Raw genomic sequence first — 17,491 nt, 5'->3', positions numbered from 1 at the left:
TTGTCAAGCACAATCCACCACTGCCCATCTTCTGGTAGTTTTTATTGATGCAGGTTCTTCCAATTCTTCTTTTATTTTCTGGAGTCTGTCTGTCTTTGAGTGTTCATTCAGGTGGAATAGTGTTTTCTGCTGCATAAGTGGCTTCTGGTTTTGTGTTGTATCTTATTTTTTTGTTTTTTGATGGGTATTTTTTGTTGTAAGTGTACTGGGTTAATTTTGAGCTAGTTTGTTTTTTCTTATTTGGATCAAGGTTTTTTTCAATTAGGTTGTTTGTTATTTTTCTGAGGTATTTAAAGTGGGTTACTATTTTGATTTTATTACCATTTATCTTTAAATCATGTTGGTTTTTGGAGAGTAATTTCTGTCTTTCCGATTATTTTGAGGCTAATTTTATTTGCAATGTTTTGAAGTTTTATTATCTGTGATCGATGTAGTTTGCTAGCAGTACCAAGTCGTCGGCGAAACAAAGACAGTTTATTTTGATGTTTTGGCCTATTTTTACTTCTGGGGGACATTTTTTGAGCCATTCCCTCATTACAATTTCTACAGCATAGTTGAATAATTGCAGTGAGAGCCCATCCCCTTGGTGCAATCCTGTTTTGATCACAAATGGTCCTGAAAGCTCGCCTCTGAATTGTACCTTTGTCTTAGTATGTGAGGGTCAGTTTTTAGTAGGGATTCTGTGTGGATGCTGTCATACTTTCTTGAAACAAATGACATGGATATGACAGACATGGATAAGAAATGTTATCCATGTCTGTTTCTTTCCCTGTTGTAATCGATTATTACCTGAGACTCATGATCTGGTCTGAACAGCTCCTCCAGGGTTGGAAACCTCCCTTGTATTCTCCTAGTTCTTTCTTGTCTTGTGAACCGATCCTGTTGAGGGTGATTCTTGAAAGAATTCTGTATGTAGCATCTAGGAGTGAGATTCCCCTACCTTTGTTAGGGTCTGTTTTGTGCCCTTTTTTATGTAGTGGATGGATGAAGGCTGTCTTCTAGTATTCTGGTAGTTCTTTTTTGATTCAGATGTTGGTAAGCTGTTGATTAAGGTCAGTTTTTTCTGATCGTCTTGCATGTTTCCTGATCTCCACAAAAGTCTGATCTTCTCCTTCTGCTTTGTAATTTTCATCTTGCCCAGTATACTTATTTTATTATTATGAGAGGGTTGATGTTTTCTAAGAACATTATTATTATTTATTATTATTATTATCACAAATACTGAAAAAATTACAAAATTTATCTACAAACTCATATTTAATTAACTAAACTTTTTTTTAGTTAAAATAATAATCAAGTGAAAAAAAATCAGTGATAATTTTCATTTAAAAAATTTAATGTACTGAGCTCCTATAGGAAATAATATGATTATAAAGTAGCAGTCATTGTTAAAATAAATGTTTCTCTTTAAGAATTGGTTGGACTGTTTAACAAAAGTTGGAAAAAAAAGAAAATGCAGGAATTAATTTTTTCAGGGAATAACTAAACAAAATATCTCTCTCTCTCCTTGACGTGTTTTTGTCTATATTTCAATTTTATCTTTTGTGGTTGTTAATTCTTGTAACATGGTACAGGAGAACCTGATTGTTTTTATTTTTTCTTCGCAAATAGTAATAAAGTTATTCATTCATTATGTATCTCCCTCCCTTCCACCATCTCTCATCCATCCCATCCTACCATCACAGTGATTTTTTTTTTTTTTTTATTTCTGTTTATTGTTTATTTTTTTTTTATTGTCATGTTTATTTTTTCAAGTTGTCATTGTTATATTATTTCTTCTTTCAGGTTTTCAATTTTACTTTATTTTCTGTTTTATTTATTTATTCTTCTCTTTATTTTATGCAATCAATTTCTTTTTTGTGGTTGCAGCAGGTCCTTCAGAATAAATCTATCAACTTTTTTTATTTGTTTGAATACATATTTAACGCATATTGTGGCATGTTACAAAAGAAACTTAATTTAAAACAAGAATAATAAATAAAATGGTGCCCTTCTTTTCAAGTTTATATTTAATGCCCTTTATGACATTGGTGTTCTTTGCAGACTTGTAAAATAAACACTCCCATTTCATTTTATTTCATAATAGCTTAGCTTAGTTACTTGTTTACCTTAGCAACCAGCAACCCCCTTATTGACTGTTTTTAAACGTTTGACCTTCAGATAACCTCTCATTGATATTTAGTGTTGAGGAAATTTCTAAACATAATTTTTACATTACAAAAGAATATGTTATGCAGTATGTTTCAAGATCATGAAACAATCATTGGTTTTTTTTTTATTTTATATTCGGATTTTTCTAGTATTTATTGCCTACACGTTTCAATTTTATTTTTTTAAATATATTTTTATATTATCAAAATGATTAATATCAAATTCTTTTGACCCAATTAAATTACCTATTTATTTTAATTTTAAATAAATTAAAAATATTTCACTAAATTATCAATGCATTTTTTATAATAAATTCAACATTATTTTGTATGATAGAAAATCTAATGTTCGTGATGTGGTAATTAAATATTTGAAACTAATCAAGGGGGTTGATTATCTGAAGTTAATAAATAAAACATATTTTTAAAAAACTGGTTTAAGTATCAACAACAAAGAAAGCAAAATTCATTATTAATATTTAGCAAATGTGTTCATCGTACATTACACAACATTGCTTCCTGAACAGTGTCAGTCTTACATTTGAGGATGCGCTGATAAATCGAGGTTAACCATGGAAGTACTCTAGAATACACTTTGTATCAGGAAGACAGAAATCTATAAAATCTAAGTGAGGACTTAGCTTTATGATATTTGTAAAAAAATTTAAATGTAAAAATCAAGTGCCAAATTATTCTGTAGCATTTTCTATTACAGAAAAAGAATTTTTCATTTCTCAAAATACCATGGACTACAAGGGTCACTAATCAGGAAGTTCCTGATTCAAATAAATATAGGTTAAAAACTGCTAACTATAATAAAAAAAGGGACATGGTTATGTCCTGCACTATATTAAATACCAACCGCCACAAGTATTTGTTGAAGAAACCTTTCTGTCTTTTGAGGGTCAAAAGACCTCTAACTTTTGACTCCGATCATAGAATGTTGAAAAATGAGTTTAATTTGGTAATTTTTTTTTTACTTGGCAAACATAGTATGTTAAATTTATTTCATAAAAAAAGTTTTTTATGAATACATCTGTTGCTATGACAGAAAATGATAAAGTAGATTTGTAAGGGATCTCACAAAAAAATAAATAATAGTTCAAACATAAATATAAAATACTAATTCTTAGTTTTAAAAAATATATATATATTATAATAATAAAGATTTAGGTGTCAGTGTGGATGTTTCCTACTCAAACATACAAAAAGATCATGAGAAACAGGAGAAAAAATACCAGCATTTGTATAACATAACTGACACACTATTCAATCATTTTATTTGGAAAAAGGAAGTAGAACATAACCGATAAAAGTTTAAAAATCATTATTAATTTGAAATAGTAAATACCAATTAAAAATAGTTTTAAAATGAAAAAATATATAAGGCCAAATATAAATGTTTATATCCGAGTATTCATCATTTTTCTGGTGTAAGGGATTAGGAAAGTTTAAACCTTCGCCTTACAGAATCATACAGATGAGAAACAAACTTCAAATGGTAAGACAATAGTCAGCTGTCCTCTGTAAAACATGAAAAATCTGTTGTATAGATCTATCCGAGCCTTGTTATTAATAATAATTTTCTCACATCAATCGTTTGCTTTGGATCGATTTCCGTTCTGCAATTGACAAAATGCCAGATTAGTCATATCTAATACAGTATATTTTCTAATCCTGGCAAACCCCCCTACCTGCCAATTTTCATTGATGAACATTTTTTGCACATTAAGTCTGACATGATAACATTCTGTGAAAAGTGGTAAAATTAAGGCCTCTCTTGCTGCAGAATTACTCTTCTTATTTTGGATTTCCCAAAATGACCCAGAATCCAACAAAGAGATTTGACTACTCATATTAAAATGTTTAAATATTCCATCTCACATACATGCTTCAAGTAGATATCAGACAATACTCGGAAAATCCACGCAAATCATTGTTCTCTATTGATTAATATAAAATGTATTGAAAAGTTTACAGATCATAAACGGCTCCACATGGTAAACTCTGCATATTGCAACCAAACTAGAAAGGAATGTCCTACAATCCCCAATAAATGCTAACTAAATAATCTTTGATTCTAGTTTTATAAGGTAAATAAAAATAATAGTAATATATGGTTTAACATTGCATATAACTTGATGAACGAGTTATTGGTATAAGGCAGGTAAAATATAGTTCTTATTATAACTACAGAAGGAAAAGTTGAAACCAATATTAATTGCTAAAAAAAACTCCAAGAAATAAAGATTTCAATGACTCCAGGAATAAAATATTTTTAAAAATCCTTATTGGTGACATCAAATTTTATTTTATAAATTATATATCAGGTTAAAAAAAACATTCTGCTTTAATTTCTTGCAATGTTAATTTTATTTACAGTTAAGTTTACTATAATTAAATACGAGGAAGGAAATTAACCTGAAGAAGGCAATACCCAATAGTATTGTTATCGGTAAATAAAATTATTTTTTAAATTTATGAAATTAAACTAATCATAAAATTAAGGAATTTCCAGTAAAGTCCTACAACTTTGGGTTATTTCAGATGCATGGCTTGCACACACAACTTAATTTAAAATATTTATCATTTTATTTAAATACAATATTTTTTCGTTTATTTAATTCAATGATTCTAACTACGGCGCACATACCGTATTTAATACACGCGGGTGTGGCGGTACTAGCGTTGACGGTCGGCACTAACTAATTTCACAACTTACATAAAACAAATTTCGTTCGATTGGTCGGTAGATTGGTGTAGCCGCATAGCTTAAAGCACTAAATTTCGAATCAACCATTACCCGCGCTATCGAGTTCGATTCCTGGCCAGACCGTGTTATTTTTTTACACTTTAAATATTATTCATTTATTTAATTCTACCGCATACCTGTGACATTACAACATAAACAGACGATTACAACAGAATTTTGTGAGGTGGGGGTGCGATTTTACAATTTTTTTTTTTTGCAAATATTGTTATTTTTTTACTAAACAAATTCGCCTAAGAAAAGTATGGTCTTAATTAGGCGAAACCTCGAGATACTGAGGGTAACCTTGCTATACAGCCTCATTCCCTTGACCTTTTAAGTTGAAACTTTAATGCCTCGTATATACAAGTAAACTGACCGAGTTTGATCAAAATTGGTCCGGTAGTTCTAAATATATAAGGTGATTTTAGAGGCCAACACCGAACAAAAACAAGTACGTACGAACATTAACATCCGAATAATTTCCTTCCGGTTTTTTGGGTTCCTTAGGTGTCAAAACGTCTAGATCCGGTGAAAACCGCATATGACCAAATTGGACCGATTACAATACTTTCCCTTTTACAGCTGTAGCGCTATCTAGACGGGAAAGTAAGAACGTATTAACGTAAGAACTTATTTTTTTTTTCCTTTTTCTTCGTGATTTTCTAAATAAAATTATCATTCAGTTAAACGATAAAAAATGGACTTGAACGGTTTCCATGCGTGTTCGAAAGAATGTTATGACTGTGTTTTTTATTTTTTACATTCGACAGAACGCATTATATTACATTATCCTGATCCTAATAAATCTTGCGAATCCATGACCTGTGACAAAAGTCTCTTCCACCTCTCCCTTGACTTTGCCATCTCCTTCCGATCCTTATAAAAATCCTCCCTGATACCATTTCCATCTACGTCTTCCTCTCCAACGTTTCCACATTTCTCTATGCCTCATCATCCCCCGAAATTATCCTGTCCTCCGTTCAAAAACGTATTCCTTTTACTTCTCTAACTTTTGCGAATAACCACTAACAGAAGAGATGTGAGATCGGTTGAATGTATTATGGTTACCCTTCGGTACGATTTCAAAAGAAATACCACCGGTGTGACACACGGAAACGGGAAATATTGAAATAACTGTCACAAAAATAAAAAAAATGAATTTACAAGTTTTACTGTTGAAAATAAAAAGTAAATTACATGCCATTAAGTGTCCCAAGAGAAAAAATATCTAAAAACAATGTCTATAAGATGATGGCCAATCGAACGTATGCATTTCTGTAAGGGAATGCTAAGATTTAGCATGGCACTTTGAAACACTTCCATGGCAATTGCAGCGATTTCTTGTCGAATCCTCGTTTTCAACTCGGCGATTGTTGTCGGGCGAGTGGTGTACACTTTACTTTTGAGTTGGCCCCACAAGAAAAAATCGCACACCGCCAAACCGATGATCTTGGGAGCCAATGAATGTCGCCAAACCGCGAAATTACCTGGTTACCAAAGAGCTGTCGAACGGCTGCCATTGACGCTCTGGCAGTATCGGCCGTGGCTCCAGCTAGTTGAAACTAAGGATTATAAGGATCAGGAAATTTTTGAAGTTGTTCTCCTACAAATGTTTCGACCATATCAGCATATCATTCAGACATTAATGTCGTTCCTCTATGACAGTTACTGACGTTATTATCATGATCAAAGACGTAAGGCCCAATCACACCTCGCGTTGGTACAGCACACCAAACTGTAACCTTTTGACTGTGTAATGGTCGTTCGTGTATTTGATGAGGGTTTTCAATATCTGCAATTTTGCTTGTTTACGTACCATGAAAATGAGCCTCATCCGATATGAAAAGATTATGAACAAAATCGGGTCATCATAAATCTTTTCAATGATTTTATCATAGAATTGTTGTCGCAACACGTAATCTGATGGGTTCCAGTTCCTGTCCAACTTGAATTTTCTAAGGGTGAAACTTCAAACCGCTGTGCAGTATTCGACGGACGGTTGTTCGGTTTAGGTTCAGTGCTGCTGCGTGTTTCCTTGCCGATAGTCGCAGACTCCTTCCGAACTGCTTCAATGTTTTCTGGGGTTCGTTGACCTCCTGGTGGAGTCTTTTTTAGATCTAAATCCATCTCCTCGAAATTCTCAACCCGTGTCTTGATGGAGTGGCAATATGGAACGCGACCGTGACGTCATAAACTGTAATGACGTCGGAATTCCCGTTGAGCAGCAGTCACATTGTCATCTTTCTTGTAAAATGCCTTCACGGCAAACGCACGTTGTGTACCGACCCACTGGGTCCACGATTGCTAAGAGGCAAGTAGTGGTGCGCAGAAGAATCCACTCCCACCTTTCTACAAATTCCTTAGAGCTGCCACTACTATATTATTTTATACTACACAACTATAATATTTTATCAATTATTTAATTCGCGAGTTGTGGCAGTGCTAGCAGTGACTGTCTGCACTAACTAAACTAATGTAATTTCTCAACTTACATAGAACAAAATTCGCTTGTACAGTCGGCAGACTGGTGTAGCCTCGAGGCTTAACGCACCAGGTACCGAGTTGACTGAGGGATGCAGTTCGAGACCCAGCCGGACCGACTTCCTTTTTTACACTTTAAATGTTATTCATTAATTTCATTCTACTGCTCACCTGTGATGTCACAATGTAGCAGACAACTATAACAGCAATTTTTGATATGGGATTGTGATTATGCAAAACTTATTTTTTGTAAATAATGTTATTTTTGAATCGTTAACAAATGTGTCTTAAGAAAAATACTGCCTCAATTAGTCAAAATTTTGAGATACTGTGATATTGCTCTACAGCCTCACCCCCTTGACCTTTCATGTTGAAAATTTAATGACATCAATGCCCCATACATAGAAATAATCTGACAGAGTTTGGTCAAAAACGGTCCAGTAGTTCTGGAGATATAAGGTGATTTAAAGGCCAACACCAAACACACATACATACGAGCATTAATATCTGGAAAATTTCCATTTGGTCTTTTGGGTTACTTAGGTGTCAAAAGGTGTAAAAAGATCAAGATGTGGTGAAAACCTCATATCCCCAAACTGGACCAATTACAATACTTTCCCTTCTAGAGCGATAGCGCTGCTATAGTGCTATCTAGACGGCAAAGTAAAAATGAATGATGTTAATAATTACATTTGATAAGGTTTAATACATAAAAACATTAAGTGTTAAGAATGCGTGAGCTATTTATTTTATTGAAATGAAATGGATGAGTTGAATTTTATTCATCATATCCTAACAAAAAGTCAAGTAAAAGGTTTGTTGGTGTTGCAGTTTGTTACATATTTCATCTTGGAAAGTTGAACTTCTTCTTTTTCCATTTTTACGGTTACCATTAATTATATGTATTAATATTAAAAAAATGTGTGTGTATGTGTGTGTACAATTGTATATTTTTCTTCTTTAGTGGACCTATTTATTGACAGGGATTCAATCTAGATCTTTAATGGAGTGGTTTCCTATTTCCTTCTCCATTCTAGGCTATTGATACTAAGGTTCATCTGACTTTTGGGGTGATTTCTCATCCCAAGAACAAGAGAGTGTCGTAGCCTCTATCTATTCTTCCACCCACCTATGAGAGGCCATTGGCACTCGGTAGAGAGGGACCACTTATACTGGAAGCACTCGGTCATCAAAGCTTCTTCTGTGTGATAACAAAGTGTGTCATGTGTAACAGTCCTTAGTTACAGCTCATGAAGGTGAGGTTGAAATTTGTATTGTAGAGGCTGTAAGACACATCCAAAACCATGCATCCAGTTCACTGAATTTACAAATACTATGGTATTTGTAATATAATGGTAATATAATATACTTATATAATATAATATAATTATATCATATATAATGTATCGCAGGTTCACAGACATTCTCAAGATTTAACTGCAACTTCTGAATAATTTCAATATTTGAATTTCTTAGTAATCTCAAAAGTTGTATTCTATAAGTCCACTAGGTCTTAGTGAGGCTAAATACATCAGTAGCTTGTTCTTTAATGATAGATGTGATTTCTTGCTCATCGTCTGATACAGATCTATAAATTTTAGCAAATAAGATTACTTTATACCAGGAGTTATACTGATAAAAAAAAATTGTAAAATTTCATTGTTCACTTATTTATACAATATTTCTGTTCTATTGACATTTTATGGCTATGTATAAGTTGATATACGTATTAATTCATTAATGTTGGATTCTTTTTTAGCAGTTAGATGCTTTTTTTTAATGTGATTGTTACAGAAAAAATGTAATGTCAGTAAAAATGTACTTTCCCGTCGCCTTTTAACAGGGATAATTATGCGATTGGTGGTGTTCACCCCTACCATTTATTCTATTTAACACAGGGAGTGATTGTGTAGAGAACATCCATTACTTTCACAGAAAGCAACTCTGATTGCGAATGTTTTACCGCAAGTATTCTATGTAAATTACAACCATACAAAAAACAAAAAGATAATGTAAAAAAACAAATTAGTGTAACCCGTTCTATTGTGAAGAGTGTATCATGTACATCGCTTCTCCTAATCAAAGAAAAATCCAGCAAGTAATGTGGCGAATAAAAAAACATTAATTTCATGATAACTTAATAATATTATAGAGCAGTCATCAGTATTGAAGTTCTTAGGAGTAAAATAGGATACTAATCTCTTTTCAGATGATCATGTAAATTGATTATTTTTTTTTAAATATTAACTTCTTTTTCCTGTTTAGCCTCTGGGAATTACCGTTCAGATATTATTTTCAGAGGATGAATGAGGGTGATATGTATGAGTGTAAATGAAGTGTAGTCTTGTACATTCTCAGTTCGACCACTTCTAAGATGTGTGGTTAATTGAAACCCAACCATCAAAGAACACTGGTATCAACAATCTAGTATTCAAATCCATATAAAAATAACTGACTAGGATTTGAACACTGGAACTCTCAACTTCCAAATCAGCTGACTTTGAAAGACCACTAGACCAAACCAGTGGGTTTTTTAAATATGAACTAAATTTTTTTTTTGTATGATTAATATATAGGCCTAATGTGATAATAAATTTATAATTGAGTACACTTTATCATTGATTGATAGCTTTAATATAAAAAAATTAATACTGTTTTTGGGCTACTGAAAGAAATCCATTAGATATAAGGAAGGAATCAGAAATATTTAGTTTGTAGGTTTTTTAATAGCCCGTGAAAGTATTATATAATAATACTTTCATTATTTAACTAAAGAAGTATTGTATTATGTTTCTGCAGTATTATTTAATGAAAAATGATCATTTGATTTTGATTTTAATTGAAATTTAAATACTTATAAGCATAATACAAGAAACTGAACAAGTAGGTTTGTGGAATTCATAGAATATTATTTGGATTTATGCAGGGCCAAAGTACATGTGGAAATTACTATGACATTTTAGTACCTGTTATATTAAAAATATTTTTTTTTTTAAATTGCTATTTTAAAATACTTTTATTCCACAGAAAAATTACTTCACAATTCCAATTGTGAGTAGTAAATTATGGTTTTGTAATTAGATTAGTTTATGTTTTAACTCATTTGTACTTTGTATGAGTTTTATAGAAAAAGTGACCTGTTGTCTGCAACGATAGCTTTTTTTATAAAAATTGCATTCTGTTGTTAAAGATATAAACAGTTCTACGTAATATTATAATTTTATCAAAACACGATGAACAGTTATTGGGAAATTTTACTTTGAATAATAAAAAATTTGTAACTTATTTATAATATGGAGGCATGTTATATTGTGCCGATAATTTCAAATATTAAAAATTTCGGAAGAAATTTTAAAAACTTATAATGATCTTCGAAAACATTGCATGAATTTAAAAAAAAAGGGGTCCATAAGTTAAGGAAACCTACATGACAATAGTTATTTTTTTACAATTAATAAAACTTTCTTACTTAAGCAGGGGAAAGCCTATTACGTTTGACTTTATTCTAACAAAATTTTGATATCAGTTTTTTTTTTTACAGGTAAATTAAGAATTTTTAAATTAATAGTGTTATTGCTAGTATATATTGAACCGTTTTATTATTATTATTATTCGTTTACAAAGACCTTTGTTTTCAATGAAAGGACTTGTTAGTAAATGAATACATTTTTGTTATTTTTTCCATTGTTCATGTTAGGTAGTCGGTTGTATGACATAAGCTCTAAGGCTAGAGTGACCTTCACCCAGTGTTCGAGCTCTAAATGTATTTGTTGTCACGAGATTTTTATTTTCATTTACTGAATTACTATGCTTATTTTACTACATTTTAATGTTTAATTCTTTTAGTTTTTACAGTTCCATCTTTGAAAAGTAATTTAAATTTATAGAATAAATCTCTGATATTCGCGGTAATGTGGATGTAGTTTATCTTCACAAAAAGTTAAAAAATTTTCATTAGGTAGAACTGAAAATAGAAAATATCCAGCAAATATTAGCCGTTAGTAAGGTACAAATCGTGTATTTAGATAAATATACTATTACATATGTATTTGTTTGTACCTTATTTACTGCATATATTTAGTGGATATTTTCTATTCTCAGTTTCATCTAATTATTTTTTTAAGATTTAAACAAAATTACGTAAGCATTCTGAAACCTACTTAATATTTGCTGCAGGTAATTTTTTGGTGTTTTTCACGAAGATGAAATTTATATTAACTTGTACCGGTGTTTGTTTTTTCTTTTTTGCTTGATAACATCGCAATATAATTCAGTGTTTGACGGTAAAAATAGAGTATTACATTAGAATTCTTTCGGACAACTTCGATTTTCATGAAAATTTGTAATTAAGCTTTATCTAACCTTCTGCTTCAAAGGTTATATATTCCTGATGTGTGCTTTTTGTTTTTTAGTGGTGAAAACTAACCCACCGGATTGGTCTAGTGGTGAATGCCAAATCAGTGTCTTCTCAAATCATCTGATTTGGAAGTCGAGAGTTTCAGCGATCAAGTCCAAGTAAAGACAGTTATTTTTACAAGGATTTGAATACTAGATCGTGGATACCGGTGTTCTTTGGTGGTTGGGTTTCAATAAACCACTCATCTCAGGAACGGTCGAACTGAGACTGTGCAAGACTACATTTCATTTACACTCATACATATCATACTCTGAAGTAATATCTGAACGGTAATTCCCGGAGACTAAACAGGAAAAGAAAGAACTCCTCTAGTCTGGAGGAAATATTTTTATTTATATATTCGTGGAGTTCTGAAATGTCTGTTAAATTCTGTGAACGCGAACTAGAAATTAACCGCAATACATTTGTGAACTACATCGATTACTTGTGGGAGGTATGTGCGACTGTTTAAATATAACCTGTCTAAATCGATATATCTATGTTGATTAAAAAAAATACGACATCGGCAGAATACCGCGAAAGCGAAGGATTTTCGGCGGGATCTATTTTTCTTGTTTAGCCTTCGGCAACACCGTAAGATATTATTTCCGTAAGGATGATACATATGAGTAAATGAAGTGTAGTCTTGTAAAGTCTCAGGTCGACCATTTGTAACCCATCGGGTTCGTCTAATGGTAAACTGATCATCGCAAATCGGCTAATTTCGAAGTAGAGTTCCAGCGTTCAAGTCCTAGTAAAGTCAATTATTCTTACACGGATTTGAATACTAGATCGTGGATACCGTTGTTCTTTAGTGGTTGGATTTCAATTTACTACACATCTCAGGAACGGTCGAACTGAGAATGTACAAGACTACACTTCATTTACGCTCATACATATTCTCATTCATCCACTGAAGTATTATCTGAAAGGTAATTACCGGAGGCTAAACACGAAAACAGGAAAAAGAAGAGATTAACACGTACGAACGAACAGAATTTATCCCGTCATACGTTTTACATTTCTTTGAGATTTCAAACTGCTTAAAAGTAAAAAATTGGAAAAATTATTTTTGCATGAATACTGTGTTGCGGTAATATTTTATTATAACTCTGGAAAAAAGAAAATAGAGAACAAAAACTAATTTCCGATCACAGAATTTTTTAGCGGTGTAACTTTATTAAAATTAACATCAATCTTGTATTTAATATTTCTCCGTGGCGGAGCGGTAGAGTCTAGGCCTTTTCATCCGGAAGTCCCGAGTTTGAATCCGGGTCAGGCATGGCGTTTTTCATACGCTAAGCTTTAAGCCTATATTAGTTTAGTGTTTGACGGTTTTTCGCTCAGAATTCTTTCAGAAAAAAACGATTGACGTGAAATTTGGACAGTAATTAAGGAATAGCTGTAGGAATAAAAATTATATAGTGCCGAGGTGTGCTTTACCCTCGGGGTGGATGCTTTTACCCCCTTCTCGAGAGTGGAAATTATTACATTAAAAATAACCGTAGAAATCGATGGGGGAATAAATTCTCGCGTTCACCATTAGACCAACCCCGTGGTTTACGTACGTTTTAGGCTAATTTTAGTTTAATAACTCTGATAGACTGAATAAAAAATCTTCAGATTTAGCGTACCGCTTCAAAGTAAGAGTTGGCATCTCAAAGAAGTAAGGAAATATAGGCGGGTCAGGAGTCTCATCGCAAGTAATTACAGGGAAAGTTTAAACAATGCTATTTTTTTCAAAAATCCTACCGAGTGAGCGAAAAAATAGTTTTTTCCCTAGACGAGTAGAAAATGTATTATTTTTGTACAAAATATATGTTTATTTTAATAAATTCCTTTATTTTCAACAGATAATTATACTCTTAATTAACAATCAAAATACGGATCTAGTTATAAATTTTTCCTTTTTGAAAAAACTTTTGTTGAAGTCGACTTTAAAAAAAAGCTCTTTTTTTTAAATTAACATTAATTTTCCAATAAAAATAGGCCGCCGCCCAGTAGCAGTTACTTATGAAAAATAATATTTTTATCGTTTTAAAAAATTGTAAATGAAATATGGGATTTGAATCGAGTATCTTTCATACGATAACGAAGAAGATATCGTCCCGGCTCGAAGGTAGGCCATATATTATGTAGGTAATTAATATATAATTAATCAGATTATAGAAATGATTTATTTTAATTAATTTCGGTTTAAATTATATTTCTTAGATCGCAAAGATATAAAATGGAGTTAGATCTCCCCAGACGTACCTCACTGTACTCGGCAATTAGCTGTGTACTATTTATTTCGAAGGATTGAATTGGTAACTAGCAATGTCATACATAAGACACACCCAAACGACATACAACCATTATGCAACCCGTTTACAGTTTATAAAAACTGTATATAATAACTAAATATAAACTAAAAATACATTTAAATCTATTAAAACAAGATTCATTGTGGGGGAAAAAGTACCTTCATTATAAATTATTAACAATTTTTTTTAATATCGCGATTAGAAAATATACTGAAAATGTTTTCCGTCATGGATTCTTCATTACAAGATCGATGAATAGATTATTTATTTTAATCGTAGTTTCGAACAAGAAAGATGGGAGAAAGATCGAGGTTCTTCGGCTACGCACTATTTTAGTTGAATGTACTTTTTGAAACGTTTTCATAGCCGTTTTTATCGGTCGTCTACTATTCCGCAGTAGTTGCTGGTAAATAAATTGCGATGGCCTCGGTAGATTAATTAAGCGGTAAATTAATTGTGATTATCGATGGGTTTAAGACATTTTTTTCTATACTTAACCAATTTGATCATTTACAATGTAATTTAATAGTAATTTTATTTTAATATTTTGAGAAATAAGTAGGTCCCTTGTTTTTACGTTTTTTATTAATGGTTATTTCTCAAACAGGTAGCATTTATGTATAGTGTTAAACATACTTTTAAATAATAAACTAAAATCGTTTTAAAAAAAGACACAAAATATTAACTGATCTTTTACTTTCTTAAGTAAAAACACTTTCTTTGTTTTTTCGATTTACTTTTGTAGTTTTAATTTTATTATTTTGTTTATATGTACTTTTTCGGAATCAAGGCAGCCAAACTTTTTTTAATGGTAATTATTTAGTTGAGGTGCCTCACCCCGAAATCACAAAAAACATATCAAATTCATTCAAAATTAATATTTATTCGTTTAATGATGTATTTTGGGTGTCAGAAAATAGTAAATTAGTAAAAATTTACATAGTGATACAAATAACACATAACACAATGAAAATCTAAAAAAATACTTATACCATAGTAAAACATTATATTTAAAGATATAAACAATTAATTAAACATTTAATCTGAATCAGATTGGGATGATACTTCTGTAGAATCAATTTTTTATCTCACTTATAATTCCCCATAAATGGTGAAATCGTATTTTATAATCACACTACTTCCTTTTAAATAAAATTTCGGACATATCTCCGTGGAAACGGTGTTTGGAATTTCCGTAACGCGGCACACTGCTTCTTCTTTCCCTCCATTGACGTTCGTTTGTCTGCGTATGTGCCCCAGTGTCCGGATCTATAAAATTGTATAAATGATTCACAATTAAGTGTTGGAAGCCTCCTGGTTTTTAAAAAATCATAAGATTTGCAACAGTCACTAATAATTGTAGTACCTGGGTGCACTTAGTCCTTTATAATGCGGAGAAAAGTTTCCGTATCACGTGTCGGTATTGGAACCGTGAATACTTCATGTATTCCACCGAATTTCCAATTTCCATTTATAATTCTGCCGCGATTATTTTCGTTTACCGATTTTGGCTTCATCGATTTCTACAACTTTACCTACTCCTCCAACCTTTATCGAATTAGTAAGCAAATATTAAAAACAAATTTCCCGAAAATAATTGCTCCAATCTACCACAGTACTAGACGATAAATTTAGTTTACTACACATCATATCTTGCCGAGGTGGCTTTATTACACACCATAATACGGAGAAACTTAAAATAACAGGTAATTCTAACATAGCGGTGGCTAAGCATGTATCGGCGTTTTGCGAAATGGTTACGTTACACCGTTTACTTTCATATTTCTTATTTTTATTAAGTACACGAAGGCGTTTTCTACCACGGAAAATGTGTCTATCTTCATTCGGCTTCATTTCGTTACTACGCGATGGACATTGTCTATGTTTCGGCAAAATGCCACGATTGTAAAAAAATTGTCTCGCATTATCAACCGACCGAGAGAATTTTAATAAGTGTAATAAATGTAAATTCACAATTTTTACTTATACATTTCAGGTCCGACAGATTTTTTTTTCATCCATTGTAGATCACTCTATTTACTTACTGAACACTTTAAATTCTATAAAGAAAACTTAGACGCCGTGTGAGAATAGCAAACAATAATGTAATGTAATGAAAAAGTTATAATTAATAAAAGTAGTGTACTGAATAAAAAAGAAATCTACATTATCCGGAGGTAAGAATCTGCATTATCGAGGGTATCAATATTCAAATATCTACTTTTCCGACACTTCATTTCCATCGTAAAATATATTTCAAAAACGATTTGATATGTTTTTTTGTGATTTCGGGGTGAGGCACCTCAACTAAATAATTACCTTATTTTATAATCTAATCTTAATTATAAAATAATTAATTGGCTATAATTTTTTTTATAATCAGTACATATAATCAAATCAGACTTAATCTACGATGTCGAATTCCGAAAAAAAGCTGTTTATTAATTAAATTATTCTCTTTATGTTAATTTAAAATATAGATAGGTCGTCTACAAAATTCCGTCGGCAAGAAAGATAAAGATGATAGATTTTAATAAAGAAATATGGAGAGAAAAAACATATAGATCGAAGTACGGTGTATGAATTAAGATTCCTTAAAATACTTTTTTTTATCCTATTAATAGTTCGAGCTAACATTTTTAAAATAATTTGATATCAGGATATACAATAATGATGATAATACAAAGTAAAAATGAAAAAAGTTCTCGATGCAAAAAGTATTTCGGTAAAAATATGTTCTTTTTGTAAAAACTAGCAATTTAAGTTTTTTAAAATAATCGTTTAAAAAACAGAGAACGTAAACTGAATTTGAAATTTTTTTTTTCAATTGTAAATCGTCCTATTTCATGTTGATGAGGTTTGAATGTACGTAAAAATGAAAAAATATTTGTATATATATAAATATATAAATTGTGAGATGCACTAAACGTTTGTATATACATATTTATTTACACGTAGCCCAATTTTTTTTTTTTTTTTATTAATTAAAATTTAATACATTAATTAAAACACAATCTACGTATGAAATAATAAAAAAAAACATTGTGATAAGATATTTAAAAAAATACGGTACATGTTTTTTTTTTAAATCTGTTTTACTTTTGTGATTATTTTATTATCTAGAAGATTAGTTTGATGAAATAAAAACTTAAACTTACATTACTATTAAACGAATATCCAGGTAATAATGGTAAATCAGGACACCTTATCATCTTGAACACATATATATTTTTTTATAAATTGTAAACTATAAATTCGTAAAATTAAAAGAAAAAATAAATACTGTAATCTACGATTGACGATTAAAACACATGTTTATTTCTGTCACTATGGGAACATGTTCGCCGCACAGTTAAATGTAATCGACTAACTTAAAAACTTAACCTTCTGTTAGTCGTAACGTAAA

The 17,491-nt window shown here is 31.2% G+C and overlaps 1 protein-coding gene across 1 annotated transcript in view; it reads right to left on the bottom strand.

Moving 5' to 3' along the window:
* LOC142332836 (EF-hand domain-containing family member C2-like) overlaps positions 1-17,383 on the bottom strand; it is a 367,638-nt gene extending 350,255 nt beyond the window's left edge. Inside the window, exon 1 of the mRNA XM_075379467.1 lies at positions 17,244-17,383. Coding sequence (XP_075235582.1) covers positions 17,244-17,297 — 54 coding nt within the window. The 5' untranslated portion in view covers positions 17,298-17,383. The remainder of the gene's footprint in view (positions 1-17,243) is intronic.
* Between the last annotated feature and the right edge of the window lie 108 nt (positions 17,384-17,491).

This window comes from Lycorma delicatula, chromosome 12 (genome assembly GCF_047948215.1).
Source record: "Lycorma delicatula isolate Av1 chromosome 12, ASM4794821v1, whole genome shotgun sequence".
Taxonomy (NCBI): Eukaryota; Metazoa; Arthropoda; class Insecta; order Hemiptera; family Fulgoridae; genus Lycorma; species Lycorma delicatula.
The sequence above is the reverse complement of the archived record's forward strand: the minus strand, read 5'-3'. Positions and strand labels throughout refer to the sequence as shown.